The sequence below is a fragment of the Rutilus rutilus genome (genome assembly GCF_951802725.1).
Source record: "Rutilus rutilus genome assembly, chromosome: 1".
In the NCBI taxonomy this organism is placed as follows: Eukaryota; Metazoa; Chordata; class Actinopteri; order Cypriniformes; family Leuciscidae; genus Rutilus; species Rutilus rutilus.
Window position 1 is genome coordinate 2,817,608 of NC_140209.1, and position 19,280 is coordinate 2,836,887.

General features: G+C 37.9%; 1 protein-coding gene across 2 annotated transcripts; it reads right to left on the reverse strand.

The window, feature by feature from the left end:
* Positions 1–2,471: 2,471 nt before the first annotated feature.
* Positions 2,472–7,207, reverse strand: LOC311302371 (uncharacterized protein). 2 transcript variants are annotated; one of them, XM_084428187.1, is made up of 6 exons: positions 7,034–7,207; positions 4,917–5,222; positions 4,460–4,819; positions 4,297–4,338; positions 3,927–3,986; positions 2,472–3,589 (listed from the first exon to the last, which is right to left on the reverse strand). In XM_084428187.1, exons 1-6 carry the CDS (start codon positions 7,092–7,094, stop codon positions 3,534–3,536), a joined length of 885 nt encoding a protein of 294 aa, XP_084284313.1. In that variant the 5' UTR covers positions 7,095–7,207; the 3' UTR covers positions 2,472–3,533. The 2 variants fall into 2 exon arrangements, with proteins under 2 accessions (XP_084284313.1, XP_084284314.1); XM_084428188.1 differs by lacking the exon at positions 4,297–4,338 and having other exon boundaries at positions 2,473–3,589.
* Between the last annotated feature and the right edge of the window lie 12,073 nt (positions 7,208–19,280).

Below are 19,280 nucleotides of genomic sequence, written 5' to 3' on the forward strand. Positions count from 1 at the left end.
GAAACAATACTAATATTCAGAGTCAGTTCATTCGCATTCGGAGATCGACTATTTTCCTAATTACGTCTATGGAGAGTCCCCATAGTGATAGGAATACCAGTGTGTGTGCAAAGGGTGGGACTCCATGGAAAGGAATCATGATTAATTTATTGTTTGTAAAAGTGTAGCAAAGACAGGGTTTTCCATAGCAATGATGAGATCTCTCAGAGCAATAACAGAAGTTTTGCAATGAATGGGTGATTTCATAACGGAGGGAAATTCTTGACTACATTTCCCAATTATCAAGTGGCTTCATCTGAATTTCTCAGCAATAAACATAACATTAAATGCATTTAGTTACAGTGTATATATATATTTTTCATATTTCAAAACATTTTATGAGTCCAGTCATCAAACACAGAAAACAGAAAGACAATGTGCTGTACAAAGCAGTAACAGAAACAGAACACAAGAATAAAGCAGAACTGATATATGATATACTGAAACACAACATTTCAATCAGTCTCTGTAACTGTCATACAAGGCATCAACTTTACACACACACACACACACACACACGCACACACACACACACACACACACACACACACACACACACACACACACACACACAGTAAGACAGTCCCACTGTAAGACAGCAAAAAGTGTTAGTCACATTGTTCATTACTGGAATATAAACACTATCTTGGCACTGTACAATAAGACATGTAGTTTTCAGATATGAATGCATTCTTTTTTATTATACCATGGAATAATGATGGTATTGGTTTTAAAACATAACCCATATAATGTATTTTGTACATTATATAATGTAATTGTTTGGAAATATGCATTCAGCAGAGGATTTAGTTATTCACACTGCACTCAGAATGTATCAGACAGTAACACATTTTTCACTCATTTGGTTTTGTATTCACTATCAATTTTAATTGAATCATTGTTCAAGACAAAAATAATAATAATGCAGTTCTCAACAAATGCTAGATAAAAAAGTAAATACTTGAAACTAAGAGTGGTTGAAAATAAGAATAGATCAAAATAAAAAGCACACCACATTTCAAATGAAATTCCAGATTTTCGTATATAGATAGTTTCCAGATAGATTTTCTGGGTATGATTTTGGACTCTCGAGCTCATCAGAACAGAGTATCCAGTCCATTAACGATACACTGGCCTCTTTTGTGAAGGGCAGAGCGGTCGCCCTGAAAACACTTCAGAGACTCTTGGGTCTGATGGTTTGCTGCATATGAGACCATTGCAGTGATGGTTACAGAGTCGTGTAATGGTTACTGACATGGTGTCAGGAATTCAGAAGCTGGGACTACGCCATCTTCCTTGCTTTGCTTATACCTTCAACCTCATTGTTCAGAGGGCAGTTGAAGAGCATGACGTGTTGGCAGACATCCGTAGCAGAGCCAGGAGACTGGTGACTCTTTTCAGGAGCAGCACTAAGGCCACTGAAAAGCTAATCCTTGCCCAGGAAAGGATGGGCAGCCAGCCCCTGAAGCTTCTCCATGAAGTGGACACCAGGTGGAACAGCACGCATGATCTGCTGCAAACACTCATTGACCTCAGAGAGCCTGTTGGTGCTGCTTTGGCTAGTTTGTCAAGCGACATCATGCCACTTTCAAGTGCTGATTTTGACATCATTTCTGAAAGCCTTGAAGTACTGGCACCCTTCAAGCATAACACTAAAGAGCTCTCTGGGGAGAAAATGATGAGCTTCAAAGATCATCCCAATCATTAGGATGATTCAGCACAAGGTGGCAGAAAAAACAGCCCTGGCAAGAAATACATCTGCTTCATTCTTAGGGATGGCTCTTCAGCAGTACATGTAATGTTCAATCCATCCGTGTGCTTGCACTGGCCACATTGCTGGAGCCTAGATTTAAGACACTTGGGTTTGGCAACCAGGATAATGCCCGTGAAGCTGCTGACGGGTGAATGTGCTTCAGTGATCTGGCTAACCAGTGAGCAAGCAGAGGCATCCTCATCTCAGGCAGCTCGAATCCACCATCCTCAGATAGCCTGTGGGAGCTCCTGGAAAGCTGGGTCAGCGAGACACAACGGCATCAAAGCTATAATGCTGATGCCACCATAGAGGTCAAGAGATACATCAATCATACACACCTCCCTCGAAGTGAGGACCCTCTCAAATACTGGCAGGCCCAAAAATGGTGGGATGAAAAATCACATAGGCCCAATTTATTGGCATATTAAACATTGTAGTTAGAAGGTGAGTAACAATGATGAACAGAAAGTCTTTATTGTCCTTGTATTGTGCAATAGTCAAGTCAAGTCATCTTCATTTATATAACACTTTTAACAATGTAGATTGTTTCAAAGCAGCTTTACAGAGATAAACGTATAATTTAAGGTAAGATTGTTTTGGCTTTATAGCGGTTCTTAAAGTTATTTTCCAGCTAAAGTTAGTTTTGATTGAAAGGTGCTTCAAAGCACCAACACAGTTTGTTGTATCTAGTTAGAGATTTCATCAGCTCCTCCTGTGGTTGTGTAACTTCCTCTCATCTGAACAACTGAGTGTTGAAACCCTGCTAGAGTTTCTGTTTAGTTACACAATCCCACAGTGAAGTGTTGTGTATCGTGTGTGTCTGAGAAGTGCAGACTGAGAAGTGCATATTGTGAACCGCACTGGCTCAACAAACACCTGCTCTGAACGATGGATATTAGCTCTGAAGGATGAGAGTTAGTCTCCCTTCTTTATTTTAGCAGTTTCCTGGACTATTGTAATGCTCTCAATGACTTGACTACAGAACAACCACTGGCTCTGCTCCTCTACACCTAAACTCACTACTCCAGACCGATGTGTCTCCAGAAGCTTGTGTTCTGCAGGTGAACGGTGTCTTGTGGTGCATCATCTCAAAGAGACACAGAATCACTTTCACAGACCTTCACCTGGACTGTTCCTGCTGGAGGAACGACCTGCCGAACTCAACCTGAGCTGATGAGGCTTTAGCCATCTTCAAGAAACGGCTGAAAACACATATATTTCATCAACACTCGACCCATTAATACTCACACTTACTATTCTATATTACGATACATTACGAGCTCATGAAGGGGAACAAACATCTCAGGAAAGGAGACTTATTAAACACAACTGCAGAGGTTTATTAAGAAAATTATAGCAATCATTCAAAATGAAAAAAGATGCTAAAAACAAGAATGAACAGACAAGATCCAAGAATCCTCAAATCAGCTCCATCACACAGAACAGAGAGAGATTATACAGTCTGAGTCTGTCCATTACTGTATTAATATTATATTTAAAGCAGTTTACATATGAAGCGCAAGAGAATGACTTTCTACACTGTAGGCAAATATATCCATAAAACCATATAAATGAAAATAAATTTTGTCTTTTTTTTTATATAAACATGATTATGTCACTATAAGAGCTCAGAGTTTTTTCTCTGTTTTCTGAGAAGAAGAAAATAAAACAATGAACAATCCTCTGTAAGTTTCTGCTATTGTAAATATTGCTGCAGATTGGCTCTAAACTCATCAGTATTTTATTCTAATATTGTCGGCATCTCTATTTCCTCTGGGTGCTTCGAGTCCTTCCTCCCTGCAAAATAAAAGCATTGACTGACCTCTCGTATGTGTTTTTATCATGATTGCAGATTGTTCCAGATCAGATGAGTGTGAATCATCAGATTGTGTGCGGCTCAAAACTCACCAGCTCTTCTTGCACAGATGATCTGAAGAAGAATCACAGTAGGAGCAGCAAACACTGCCATCTCAACAATAATCACAATCACTGCAGGAAACATGAGAGGAAGAAGAGAAACTGTACATGACTGAAGTCAAGGGTATTCAACTATCAACAGTTATTGATGAAGCATTTACAGACTGACTGATAGTTTAATGTTATAAAGCTGTCAGTATAAATGAACGTGTCGTACCTCTGTATAATGATCCAGCAGTCACACTGACTTCAGTTTCTGATGCTGTATCAGCTGGATCTGTGGATCACGTCTGTTAGTTCAGTTCAACACATAATGCCACATATACACAACATCATCATCACATAATACTGGAGCTTCACATCACAGAAATGATGAATATGTGCACGAGTCTGTCATCTATTATCTTCTTCACTCTCAAGCTGTCAGGAGGAGAATGGCAGTAGTTGAGAAGAGACTGTACTGTATTACTGTATTACTGTATAACTGTGTTACTGTATAATTTATTCCTGGTTTATATGAGAGTGAAACTCAGTGGCGTAAAAGCATCAGCATCATCATCATCATCATCATCATCATCATCATGTACCTCGTGTAGAAGGACTCACTGCTGTCGTTGAATCAGCTGGAGCTGTAAAGGATGAATGTTTGTTCAGATGATTCATACTGTACAAAAGTATCATTATATTTTAACTAGTTAAAACACAGGATGACTTTTAACACTGATTCATGAGACTCATTCATTTTCTCACCTGAATACTTGACAGTGTATCTGACTGAGGTCTCCAGTTGATTTCTGCGAGTAAGCTGACATCTCCACTCTCTGTTGTCATCTTCATTCAGGAGTGTTGTAGTCAGAGTGAGGATACAGCGAGATGGAGCTGATGATGATAATATCTGATATCTGGAGTCTGTCTTCAGATCAACACCAGCCTGATTCACCCACAACAGCTCAACTCCCTCATAACGGATCCAATTATCACAGGAGAATTCATCATATGAGTACAACTGACAGGAGAGAGTCACAGAGCGGCCTGGACTGATCTCAGTCTGTGAGGATGAAGATGATGATGATGAAGATGATGACGATGATGATGATGAAGACACTGAAACTGAACACAAGACACAAATCACAGACTCTTCAATCATCATCTGAGTTTAAAGGGAGAATCTGCCCTTTTTAAATTGACCACATAATCATAAACTTACCATGAAGAACATTCAGAAGAACATCAGCATCAGGTCCTTGTCCTCCATTCACATATTGTCTGCAGCTGTAAAATCCATAATCTTCTCCTGTGACCTTCTTGATGTTCAGAGAGCAGTCAGACTCCAGACTCAGTCTCTCATGTCTCTCTGTGTCTTTATTCTTTATCCCTCCAGTAATCAGCTCAACTAACCTTGAATATCCATTCTCGTAGATCCATGTAGTTGATTTGCAGTCAGAAAGAGCTTTATTACAGGACAGAGAGACATTTTCACCAGAACTGATGAACACATCCACTCCACTGGTTCCTGAAACACAGTATATTTCAGTGATCATTATGATATATATTAATAAATGAAACATAAAACACACCAGCATAAAAAGCAGAAGTTTTAAATCATAGTATTTTTCCTGACTTAAAGCAAACAACACACTCTCCAGAATAAACTATTAGTCTTTATCAGAGAGCTGTTCAAATCACTGACACACTCTTAATATGAAGATAATTCTTCATCATCAGATGTTTGAGTGACACTATGTCCAGTATCAGGAATAATACAGTATGATCTGTGTGTATCAATACACAACTCTGAGATCACAACGTGAATGTGTTGTAGCGTCTGGACCAATCAGACACACACAAATTATTCATTTATTTAATGAATAATCCAGCAAACTCACTCTCCCAACTAAGGCCTGTGAAACATCCTCCAAAAACTAACATCCCAAATGAAGCTAACAGACTGGCAGGACATGGTGTCTTGTTACAGGACACACACTGAGACTGAGTTTTACGATCTAAAGGAATGTCCAGAAAGTTGTGAATCTCACTTAAATTCTGGCAGAGGAGAAATAAACCCTGTAATCCTATATATTCTATATATAACCACTTGAGAAATGTGTAAACATGTATCTAATTTTCCCATCTCATGATTTTCTTTTATGTGGTGTGGCTTTTGTATTCTTGTAAACTCTATTGGGTTAATGTTTCAGACTTTGCATATTATGGTTAACCAAAATCATATGTGTGGAATGTTTGGTCTTTAAAAAATCCAATCTTCGTCTCCGATTTGTAAATCTACATACATTTTGCTAACTTTGTGACGCATTAGTATTATAAGCATCTTAAAGATTCTTGTGTGAAACATCCAATCAAATTACATGTTCAAAGGAACAATAGGTCGTAAAAATTTCCCTCCAAAGGAAAATCCTCTCATTGGCTCTTGCACCTCCAGAAAGTGTTACTTCTTCACTTTAAAAACCCAAGATCAGCTTTTAGCTCTCTCTTACTCCTTTACTGAAATGCTGACGTGAAGATGATGCTGAACTAGAAGCCTCTAAGGACCCCAAGTTTGTTCCAGGCTGCGGCCTTGTCTTTCCATTCACCAAAGATCCTCTGACTCCCACTGGTTCTCTCTCATCAAGACCACATCAGAAAAGATCAACTGGAGCCTGAACAGATTGCTCAGGACAGTTTAATTCAAATGGGCGAGACGTGCAAGTATCAAACTTAGTCTCATTATTTAATACATTAAGTATCCTTACCCCTTTAAAGAAGAGTGTGTTAGAACTAAACTGATGGTTTGCTCAAGGCTGTTGATCTGCTGAATGTCAAACAATGCTATAACTTCTTGCTTTCCTGTATTCTGCTTCAGCTCTCTTTCCCTTGGTAAACCGTGTGCATGTATGTGTGTGTATGTTAGAGTAGTTTACGTGTTTAGTCTAGTTAATAAAGTCTTGTTCATGGCACACGTAAAGTTGTCCGTGTCTCAAGCTCATAACTGGAGTCACTAATCATTTAGATCTTGGCTACTGCTCTCAGTAGTACTGTAAATTGAGAAAGACATTTCCCACGCCCCGGAAATGTACATTTCTTAGAGTTAATAAACAATTAATCCTGAGAGTTCACAGGACAAACAGGTTAATTGATTGTAATATTAATTTACAACATTAAGTTAATTATATTAACTGATCCAAATATTCATAATCAATTATTGATTATTAATATTTCATAGAGCTAATTTGCTACAGTGTGCAAGAATAAACTGAGCATGTTCAAATGAACTCTTTCCAGACTAATTCCACTAAATGTCTTTAGAGAAAATACAGATTTCTTTACCTGTGAGAAGTGAAGAGAGAATGATCAGTCCCAGCAGACACAGATCACACTTATCAGCCATTTTCTGTTTCTGTCAGTCTTCCTCTTCATTATATATAGTTACAGCTCCTCCTTTAAACATCATCAGCTCCTCCTGTGGTTATTAACTTCCTCTCATCTGACCAACCAACCATGGCTGCTGAAATAAACATAAAGCCTAATGTTGCAGTGCATGATGGGAACCACCAATCAAAGCTCATCCATGTCTCCCAAAATAATCATTATTGCTAATATAGCGTATAACTGTTGAGCTGAGTGAACCTGAAGGTAGTGATGGTGAGATGAAGCTTCATGAAGCTTTAAAGCTTTCCAGCCTGATGTGTGTAAAAGTGGTTGATTTCTCCAGGTTTGGAATGCACACAGCGACACCTGCTGGTCAATGCTGATATCATGCAGAACAAATCCTCAATATTTGTTAGGTGGGTTGTGATACATTAACATACACACGCATATACACATGTATAAATAAATAAATAAATAAATAAATAATTGAGTTCTTGGAAGTTTTGTTTCATAATCGTGTAAGTGGGCAGTGCTTCTGTTGAACAGAGGGGAATTATGGAGTTCTTTAGACTGGATAAAAGAGGGTGAAAGTGATTAATATGGACTGGACAGTGTAATGGCCACCCAACAATACAATTTAAACAAACAAAAAACTTTTCTGAGACAAATTCAAGCCCGGCCACCCATGTGATAAGGCGGAGTCCTAACCGCTAGACTACAGTGATGCTTCGAGATACAGCCGCCCTCAGTCTTATGTTGATTCTCAGTCACAAAGCCTCCAGAAAAATATATATCTATACAAACAATCAATCAGTAATATTCGGGCGCCAGACAGGGATATTCCTGCCAAAGAAATCCCGGATAGCTGAATAAAAGCCCCCCCGTCACACACTACAAAGAGAGAATAAAGGAAAACAAAACCACATCAGAATCTGATACGCAATTTTCTGTCTTTTAATGCTGTCTAGGTTTTGAATCACTAAGAAACACAGGAAACACTTTATAATAACTGCACGCTATTAATCATTAGCTGAGCATTAGTAAACAGTTAATTCATAATTTATAAAGCATTAATAGACATTAATAAGCCATTTATAAATAGTTATAAATGCTTTGTTCTTGATTTGATAAGCATATCTATAGTGTATTTTAACAATTGTATTTTCATACTTTATTAATGGCATATGTATCATTTCTAAATGAAGTATTGCATTATTTCCACACCAGTTGTTCAGGAGTTGTCAGTGGTTCATCAGATCTGAAGTGTAAGTAAATGATAAGTGTAGCACACGGCGGGTAGCACTCGTCTCAGTTACTAGGTCGCTATAAAAGCAAAACTATGGACCAGAATCAGAAGATTTGGATCGACTCACTGAAGCAAAAATTAGCAAAGATGATCGTAAGAAAAGAATAAAACCAATTAACCACTCAGACCACTGGACTGCAGCTAATTAATGAAAAGGTAAGTGTGTTTTTCTACTAGTTTGTTCTTTTGCATGAATTGTATCTTTTGAGATTGAAAGAATGAAAGAAAAACTAAAGAAAAACAAACAGATAACAGTAACACACAGTATTTCGAATAAATGATAAACACAGAGTCAACATTTTCCAATATCAATTTCTGAAATTCAACCTCAGTTTCTCAATTTCAAGTTCAATGTCTTGTTCTCAAATTACAAAAAAAAAATTACTGAGTAGGACAGTTGTTCAAAAATGAACGCAGTTCAGTCCATGAAGAGAAGGGGGGATTCATTTTGTCTATTTTTGTCTAATAATATGTAAAAATATGTTGATGCCACAAAGCAGGATGTTATAGTTTCCTGTAAACATTGCTTCAAATCTAACATTGTAAATCATTCTAGTTAGCTGTTATTATGTTGTTTGTTTTGTGTTTTTATGAAATGCTGCCTAATTATTAGGGATGGGACGGTATGAAAATTTAATATCACGGTTATAGTGACCAAAATTATCGCGATTATCAATATTATCACGGTTTTGTTAAAACGAGATGAAAGTGTTCAAAAAGAGTTGATGCTCACACTTCAACATTCGACATTTCAACAAGTTTTATATTTCAAAATCAGCAAACAACAAATAAAACAAGCAGCTCTATGAAGCTCTATTTTTAAAGCATTTCCTTCCTTATAATGACGGTCGTCAATAGCAACGCATTATAACACTGCACACATCCATTGTAACGGCCACCTAGTGTTAAGTAGTGTTCATGACATGAATGTGGATGTGCTTTTTAAGATAACTTCTTCTATGGCGTACGTTATTGTATGCATGCTGTTTTTATGTGAGCGTGCACGCACAGGGAGAGTGAGATTGATCGCGCAAAGAGGAAGATGACCGCTCTACTGACCGTTGTTTTATAATGTGTTTACTTCCACTTTGATTTGTAGCGTGTTTTAGAGTGTTTTCTTTTCCCTTTTAACATTCGCCTCTTCGACATGTATGTGAAGAGTGTGCTTAACTGAGAGAAAACATCTATAAAAGTCTCGTGGAACTACCAGTTCATTTGCACTGTCTTGTATCTGGGCGGACTTCAAACTCTCTGACAGACGTTACACCATGCATCACAATGGACGCGCTCTCTCGTTTCATTCAAATACAACTTGCCGTCTTGCGTCTCCGTTTTTAATTGTATTAAATTAAATCGGAGTTGATTTATTGTTTACAGAGTTTGATAATATTGTTGTGATCATCTTGTCTGAACGATTGTTTTGTACGCTGTACATAATGGATTTATAAACAGGTAAGATTTAAAACATTAATCTCAATTCAATGTCCCCGTAATTATGTGGTAAAAAAAAAGTCGGTGTAATAAGTGTATAATGAATATAAATTATTATCCCTTAAATGTCACTCTTAATAGTCTTGTTTGAACTTGTTCGTTCGTCTTTGGCTAAGCCACTTGCTGCGAACTTTTCTTCACGGAAGCTTCACGTTTATTTCAAGTGATTGATATAAAATAGTTCAACTTAAAACAACATTTTATGCCCAATTATTTCCCAGACGTAGTTTTGGTATTGAGGTCAAAGTTAACTTTCCTTGCGTTCGCTATATAACAGTGGGTAATGGTCACACAAGACGACTCGGCAGATCTGAAGTTTCCCCCTATTGCAGCGACTTTTTCTTGTGCATGTTCTGCAGACAGGGTGACCATCCTCGATTAAGTTTCCCTCAGGACTTTTGTTAAAGCCAAAATATGACCACACCTCAGAATTGGTTCTTTTAAAAGGCTGAAACATCCCCCGAGCACGGTCACTGCCTTCCGCAATTCCTTCTTGAATAAAAAAACAACAACATTGCGCGCTGCGCCTGCGTCAGACTGTTGCTGAACAGGATCTAAAATCGCGATAATCAAACACGGTTTTAATGATAATTAAAATTTAAACGATATTACTAACTCACTTTTAACTTTAGATCTTTAGATAGTAGAACTTTAGATTAAAGGAATTTCTTAGGTTATTTTTTATATATTTTATGTACTTTTGTATTTTGTAATTTGCAATTTATCATTATTATTACTTTTGAGATGTCCTGTATATGTCAGTTGTTTCTATTTGTGCATAAAGGAGCTTAATAAAGCTTGACCTTGAGCTTGAGCTTCAGCTTGAGCTTGACCTTGAGCTTGACACCGGGGGTTATTCTGCTGTATCTTACACAAGCGGCTCATTCTGCAGCGGAAACTGTGAACAAACACTGTGCAGAAACAGTGTCCACACACACACACACTTCTTCACGCTGGAGGAAGATGTTGTAGACAACAGCAGTACAGAACTTTCTAAAGAACACTTTTAAACTTTTAGCACAAACATTGGATTTATCATCTTCCCAAAGTCAGACTCAAGAGTTTTGAGTCTGGAAATTAAATATTTTTTAAGTAAAAGTCATTCTAACCCTGAGCTGCTGTGTCTGTTGTTTTTTTCTTTTTCTTTTTGTGTTGTAATTTTGCGCAGATTTGGATAACAGAAGCCTCGGCATTACCCATGGGCCTCGGCATTACCCATGAGCCTCCGCATTACCCATGAGCCTCCGCATAACCCATGAGCCTCCGCATTACCCATGAGCCTCTACTAGCACAGCTTGATTACTTTTATATTTCAGATTTTACATGTGGCATTACATTACACCTCAACTGTTACATAATTGTTATTATTTATTGCACATTTAATAAATATCTATATTCACATAGCAATATATTTCATGTTCATTTGTATGCACAGGCTTAATATTTAATCTTAAGTTTTATATCCCATTTTAAAACATTAAGTAATTTGTAAATTAAGTAATAGTGAATAAAAAAGTTGAGTAAAACAGTTAGACGCATTAATCTGGTGTCTCAGTGAATTATTAAAATACACAGTCCACAAACATCACATGGTGTCAGAGTAAAACCATGGAGCAGTTGAAGCCTCCTAACTCCATATGTTCACCACAGCACAGGGACCGAACCAAACCATTGATGCACACGTCACTCACTTGAAGAATAAGGCGAAAGACTGTGAATGTGGACGATTAACTGATGACTTGAGTAAAGGTCGCATTGTCTGTGGTGTTAACAATGACACCGTGAGAGCTAGGCTTCTCAGGGAAACGGGTTTGACCCTAGCAAAGGCAGTGGATATCTGTCGTGCCAATGAAATAATACAAAGCCATATTATGAAAGTGCTGCATGAAGAAGCAGAAGAGGCTGTGAACAAAATCACGAAGACAAAGTCAACTGTCAGACAGGCGAATGTCAAGCACACGGGGACAGAGAAGGAAGAGTGCACGAGGTGTGGTGACATACATGAGCCAAGGAAGTGTCCGGCTTATGGCAAAATGTGTAATGAGCACTCGCAGAGGAACCGTTTTAGCCACATGTGCAAAACACCACAACAAAAAGGCAAACCTAGAAGACTGTAGAAAAAAGTCCATGAGATTGAACAACAAGAAGATACTGAATTGTTTATACGTACCATCGAAATTGAACGAAGTGAGCAAACAGCTAGCAAATGGCTGACACAAATGAATACAGTCTCTACCATGGAAAGAGAAAACAAGAAATGGACTCAAGAGTTCAGAATAAACAACTGCACACTTACCTTTAAGCTAGACACAGGAGCAGAGAGGAACGTGTTGTCCTTTAAAGACTTTGAGAAAACCTCTGACAAGAAAACACCTCTGAAGAAGTCAGACTGCACATTAGTTACATATTCTGGCCACACGATGGAGACAAAGGGTAAAGTAAGGCTCAAATGTGGTTACAAAGACAATGAGTTTGACCCAGAATTCCACACTGTAGAAGAGGATTCACCAGCAATCCTAGGAAGAGAAGCAGCTCAAAACTCGGACTGATTAAAAGAGTGTACAAAGCAGAGAACAAAGACCAAACTGACATTCTGAGTGGATACCAAGATGTGTTTACTGGTGTAGCAGGACTGCCCCACATACAGCTCAGCCCAGATGTTGCTCCAGTCTTAAGACTTAATTTTGTCTTCAGGGAAATCCTGGAAAACTTGAAAAACGCAATGTATGCAGTTCTGTCCTACCCAATCAGAAAACTCCTTTTCTCACAACTCCTTTTCCTCTGTTTCCAGGTACGAAACGATGGGATGGCTCGCCAGTCCAAACCCGGGATAAGAGTCCACAGCCAGGACAGGATTCAGGATCACAGCAGCAATTTTTTCAGACACTCACAAAAGAGAAAAATAAAACACAAGAAAAAAACCCGGCCTTGCAAAAACAAAGCCAAAACAATCATCAGTAACTCATTCAAATAAACAGTTTCTAATGACCAAAATGCTGTTTCAATTATTTGGATATAGGCAACACATACATGCTAGTCACCATGTGCTTGATTAACACACTAGAGTCTGTGTACAGAGCTAGCAAAGCTAGCAGCGCATGGCACACACTTCACAACAGAAAAAATATAATCTTTCAAACATTTAAACATAACTATATGCACTCAATGATTTGTATTAGAAAACACTTAAAGCATTTTCAAACATTTTTTATATCACTCATCACTTTTTCAAATGTATTTTTCACATTAAGAGTGCAAAAACAGTATCCACATTACCTAAATACATCTCTTATGAAGAAATTGGTACTCACCGAGGAGAAATATAAATCACAGACAAAAAAAATAAATATATATTTTCTCAAAGAAACAGATTTAGTTCAGATCCTATCACGCCAGTGTCTTTTCTTCTAGTCGCGTTTAGATTCACATCGCACTCTTCTCAAAGCGTGGGCTTTTTAAAGAATTAATACCTCATAAATCTACTTCTCAACTTATTAATAATCTATTGCTGGATTATTAAACAGTTTGTTCTCCCTCAAATCACTCAATCGCATCTGCTCTCACTCTCGTGTCGTTCACAATCTCTCTACATTTCTGCTTGTGCGCGATCTTTTGGAACTCTCCAACAGGGGGCGGGGCTAACCTTTCACCTCACCAATCAGCAATCAGTTCAGGAACCTTTTATTTCTTTTGGGATTATTATAAAATAAATACCTTATACTTCATGTTCTTTTCTTACTATTAGTTTTATAGCAATATAAATAAAATAAAATAATAATAATTATTAATATTAGTGACCAGAGTTAATGGCCTGGGTTACATAAATCAACTATTTAAATGTACGTTCATACATATTATTCAGACATATTGTAATATTTACTTAGTGTGTCAATAATTAATGGTTAATTCAGGTAGTTATAAAGCATTTAGTTGTGGTCAGTTAACTGTTTTTGTGAGCTCATCTAAAGTGAGGACTAGTTATGCCTTGTAAAGCTTTTACAAAGGAGATTTTACAGTTATCTTCTAAACAGAAAAAGGAAACAAACACAACACAGTGATACAGAACATAGAAATATTTAAGATGTATACATTTAGAGTGTGTACATTTAAATAGTTTATTGTTTACTTACACTTTCTAAGTGATCACTTTTTAAATAGTGTGGCGTTAGCCCATCTTGCTCCTGTGTTTTTTCCTGTTCCACCAAGCCATGGCATTTGGGAGTACGGTGCAAAATACTCCAGTCCCGTCCCAAACCGAGGGTAACGCCCGCTAAGTGTTCTCCACGCTTGTAAACAATGGGGCGGTACTTCCGCCTACATCCAGCGTGACCTTTCCAACGTCATTACGTAATGCCTGGCACGTCGCACACCAGCTCAAGACGAACAATTGTGGTTAAAAAGTATATACATTTTTATTTATTTTTTGAAAATGAGCAATCGTTTCACTAGATAAGACCCTATTCCTCAGCTGGGATCGTGCAGAGCCCTTTGAAGCACTTCAGAGCCCTTTGAAACTGCATTGATTCGGACAAATTTGGTGACCGTTGAAGTCCATTGTGTTGAGAAAAATCCTGAAATGTTTTCCTCAAACTTAATTTCTTTTCCACTGAAGAAAGAAAGACATGAACATCTTGGATGGCATTGGGGTGAGTAAATTATCAGGAAATTTTCATTTTGATGTGAACTAATCCTTTAAGTAATGGGGGAATGTAGTGTTTGTGTATTAGTCAGGAGATGGCGCTGTAGTCCACATGTTGTCACCTATAAAAGGTGTAGAGTAAGAGTTGAAGTGTGTTGTACATGCTGACCATTATGTAACATCTGGCACTGTTGGATTGCTTTAGGATTTTAATAAATCTTTGAGAACTGAGAACTTTCTTGACCTCATGCTTACCAGGATTTAAACATTACAACATCAGCAATTGCTGGTATACTGGAAATCTCTGAACACATCTAGTGTGTGTAATCAGAAATGTCCTGTATCTGATCATCGCTGTGCATCTCAAATGTATGGACGTGTACGGGATTTTCACACACAGGTTATACACATTAATTTTCACTGAAATTTCAAATATGCTAAAAGGAATTGGATTGGATGCAACCCTCCAATAGCGCACCAGGTGGATAAGCCGGTTTGTGATTGGTCCCCAGTATTTAACTCAATTTGACATTGATTAAAACACACACACACACACACACACACACACACACACAAACATGGATCCATTATACACAGCATGTTCTCAGTAACACAAGAGACCAATACAGCGAGTGGGGGCCCCAGGCAAAGTTAATCAATGAGGCCCTTTTTTAGATATATGTATTTTATACATGTTTTATGTAATATATACGATTTTATTGTAAATATATCTTTATACATTATATTATTATCCAAAATTCAAAAAGCAGTCAAAACAGAACATCTAACATTATGTGCTTATTATGTGCTTACAACATTATGTGCTTGAAATATCAAGATGCGCTATTTTTGAGACGCGCTCCAGTTCACAGAGACCATGAAAGCGCACCCTGATTGTTTTATTAATAGTTTTAAGATTCAGCTTGTGTCAAAATGATTGATGGCTTTTTAATTAATTATGATTGATGGGTTTGACCTTTTGACCTTAATCATTTCAACATTATACTTTTCAGTATACATTCATACATTGAGGTAGTGAAGAAAATTATAGACTGGCATAACATACATAAAGTAAAACTTGGGGTGGTGTGGCGCAATGGATAAGACACATGCCTTTGGTGTGAGAGACCCGGGTTCGAATCCACTGTGAGACACCAATGTGTCCCTGAGCAAAACACTTAACCCCTAGTTGCTCCAGAGGTGTGCGACCTCTGACATATATATAGCAATTGTAAGTCGCTTTGGATAAAAGCGTCAGCTAAATGTATAACGATATTTACAGACAGTCTAACCAGAATAGAAAATCTCTGCAGGCTATCATGTTTTGCTCTAGGTATAGCTGACCAGACTTTCAACTATTTCACCAATGTCAGTTGTTGCATTTTTTGACACCTGTGACACACAGAGATCTGTCACAAATGTACACATACAGAGTATTTCGGTGACTCCGAACTCGTCACTACATACACGCAACACATCCAGAACTTTTCTGAGGATTCGATCGGCTCTTTGCCGTTAAAAAACATGGAGGTCACATCTGTCCGTGAATTTGTCAGACCTCTTACGACATCCGTTTCATTTTTGAGATTTGTTACATGTTTGATATCCTGCGCACAATCGTTTTTCATATCACACGCAGCATCGATGATCCTGTGCATCAAGCCAACCATCTGGCCTCTAAAATGATCTTTAAACATACTGTCTAACGTAGCTCTTAAACGACACTCTTTGCCCGTGGCGCACTCACACACCTCCGGCTGCTTGTGCACAGCATCGCCAGAACTCAACGGCAGTCACTCTCCATCAGGTTTTGCGTCGCCATTTCAGAAGTTTTTAGATTTTTAGGGTCTTTAACAAAAAGAGCCTCCAAAATCGTGGAGGTAAGAGGTCATGCTTCCTGCTACAGTATCATCAGCTCTCCCCAAAGTCTATTAAAGCATATAAATCTTTCGATGCCTATAACTGTACTAAATGGTCACGTACAAGACTTGTGTGGTAGCCTACGATCCGCAGTTCTGCCTAGCTATAAGAACTGAGAACTTTCTTGGCCTCATGCTTACCAGGATTTAAACATTACAACATCAGCAATTGCTGGTATACTGGAAATCTCTGAACACATCTAGTGTGTGTACTCAGAAATGTCCTGTATCTGATCATCTCTGTGCATCTCAAGTGTATGGACGTGTACAGGGTTTTCACACACCTGAAGTTTCACTGAAATTTCCAATATCCTAAAAGTCCCAAAGTAAAAGTATGGGGTTAGGATTGTTGCATTATTCCAAATAAATAGATTGAGATTCACAAACAAATGTAAAGAGATTCACAAACAAATGTAAAGAGATTCACAAAAATGATCAAATTCACAAATAAATAGATTAAGATCCACAAATAAATGTAAGAGTTTCACAAAAATGTATAAAACTCACAAGTAAATAAAATGAGATTTACAAATTAATACAAAAATTAAACAAATGTGTTTTGTCACAAACACAACTCTGCCTGGCATTTATTTGTGAAACGCTATCTGTGCATTAGTAAATCGCTGCACGCATCTGTGGATTTTGAAACACTTCTAGCGTCAACATGCAGAAAAAGCCACAGATAAGTGGACTCCACCCACCGTTTACTCAAGCCAATCAGATAACAGCTACATTGCTCCAGAATAAGCAGAGAAAACTAAGGGGGGAAATATACTAAACAATAGCAAGGATCCTCTAGAACAGCGGGAAGAACAAAACACCACTAAAATAGACAGATTAGACTGACACGACTGACAGAACGGTCAGAGGAGATCCTTGACAGAGAGAAGTGAAGAGAGAATGATCAGTCCCAGCAGACACAGATCACACTTATCAGACATCTTCTGTATCTGTCAGTCTTCCTCTTCATTATATATAGTTACAGCTCCTCCTCTAAACATCATCAGTTCCTCCTGTGGTTATTAACTTCCTCTGTTCTGATCAACTGAGTGATTTAATCCTGCTAGAGTCGCTGTATAGAGACACGATGCCACAGTGAAGTGCTGCTTTACATGCGTATTGTGAACCGCACTCTCTCAACACACATCTGCTCTGAACACAGTTTATAAGATATTCTTTTGCACACGAGAGCATTACTGTTAGTCTCCCTTCCTTATTTTAGCAGTTTCCTAAATTATAAAACAGATTTTAAAAGTATTGTAAAGTAATTTTTAGCATCAGCTTGGTAAAATAAACCTGCATTTGCACATGAGCGTCTGTAAAGCAGATATTAACTGTCTTCAGGGAGTTTCTACACATGGATTATAACGTTCTGCTTTACTCTCTCCAGCCTTGAGAAATATATCAGATCCAGACTCCTTTATCAACACTACAAATGCTCTGGAAGATCTGGGATGTATTTCTCAAGCACCACTGATTTAACTTCCGCCTCCCTGAACTTCTGGACCACTTTGCTAAAACACTTGAACGAGTCGTTTTCGACCAACTATCTACATTTCTCACACAGAACATCCTCCTGGACAACAACCAGTCTGGCTTCAGAAGCGCCACTAAACTGAGACGGCCCTGCTCTCGGTTATTGAAGCTCTGAGACTGGCAAGAGGAGCCTCCGAATCCTCAGTTCTCCTCTTGCTGGATCTGTCTGCTGCTTACAGTTAACCCTCTGAGGTCAGCAAACGCGCCCCCGCGTTTTGCTGGATTTTTTTCACATAGCAGCAACATAAACTTAAAAAAATCCGTCATTTACGGTCATATTAATAAAATAAATACATGATTATAAACTATAGAGGGTCTTCTTTTTTTTGTGTACACTCACATTAACATCAAAACCTTGTTTTTATTTTTAAATAAATAAAATAAACAGGGTGCGCTTTCAGCTCACTCTGTCTCCGCAAAAATCTTTCTGAAACAAGTCTGGAAAATGAACTGAAACTCAGCTAATACTTATCACACAACCATGAAACATGCGTCTAAAGAAAGCTTTAAATTTCTACTTTTAAATAAAACAATTCACATTCAAAACAAATATTCTCCTGCAATGTAATCTGTATGAAACTAAAGAGAAGTACAGTTTCTCCCGTCTCATCTAATTATCTGTAATGAGTTCACACCCACTCGCAGAGCGCGCTATTCATAAGATAATGAGCTGAGGTGATCTATGCAAAATAAGGTAAACGCCCCCTGAAATGCCTTAAAACCAGCAAGTTTCATTTATTCACTTTCCTGCGCTGTTGGAAGATGACACGAGTTCAAATTTTGCTCAGAAGAAGAGCAGGACTCTGACGACGAACATTTGTATTTTGAGCGACGAACGTTGAGCGACTTGATCCAGCCATGGATAATATTTCGGGTGAGTAAGTCTTTTTAAATTTACTTGCATTAGTTGACACATGTTCGCATTTATGAGGAAAAAACAATATTACGTGACAGTTCTCCATTATGGACGCGAGCGCTCTGAAGCAGCACTAAAAGACTTTCAAACTTTCACAGAGACCTCAAAACAGAAAGCACAAATCCATTCTTTAAAACGAATTTAGTTTTGTATTAATTGTATCTTAATTTTAATATTATTTTCATTAACAAATTTCCTGGATTTAATACATAAAAAGTAAATAGGCTAGCAATCACAACATAAGGTGCTTGAACTGGAGATCATCATGAACCAGACCGTAGCCTACTCGCCTCGCAGGTCTAAAAAATGTGAAATATATTTACAGAAAGCTGGTTCTAAACAAAACCATCCAAAACAAAAAACTCTGTAGCCTAATAAATGTGCATTTCTCTGGTGCG

Bases quoted from the DNA above. Each gene is read 5' to 3' on its own strand.
- LOC311302371 (XM_084428187.1), bottom strand. From the start codon at position 7,094: ATGGCTGATAAGTGTGATCTGTGTCTGCTGGGACTGATCATTCTCTCT. The intron at 4,820-4,916 runs GTAAGTTTATGA...TCTTGTGTTCAG, and splicing joins TCTTCTGAATGTTCTTCATG to TTTCAGTGTCTTCATCATCA. The intron at 3,590-3,926 runs GTACGACACGTT...TTTATTTTGCAG, and splicing joins TGCTGGATCATTATACAGAG to GGAGGAAGGACTCGAAGCAC.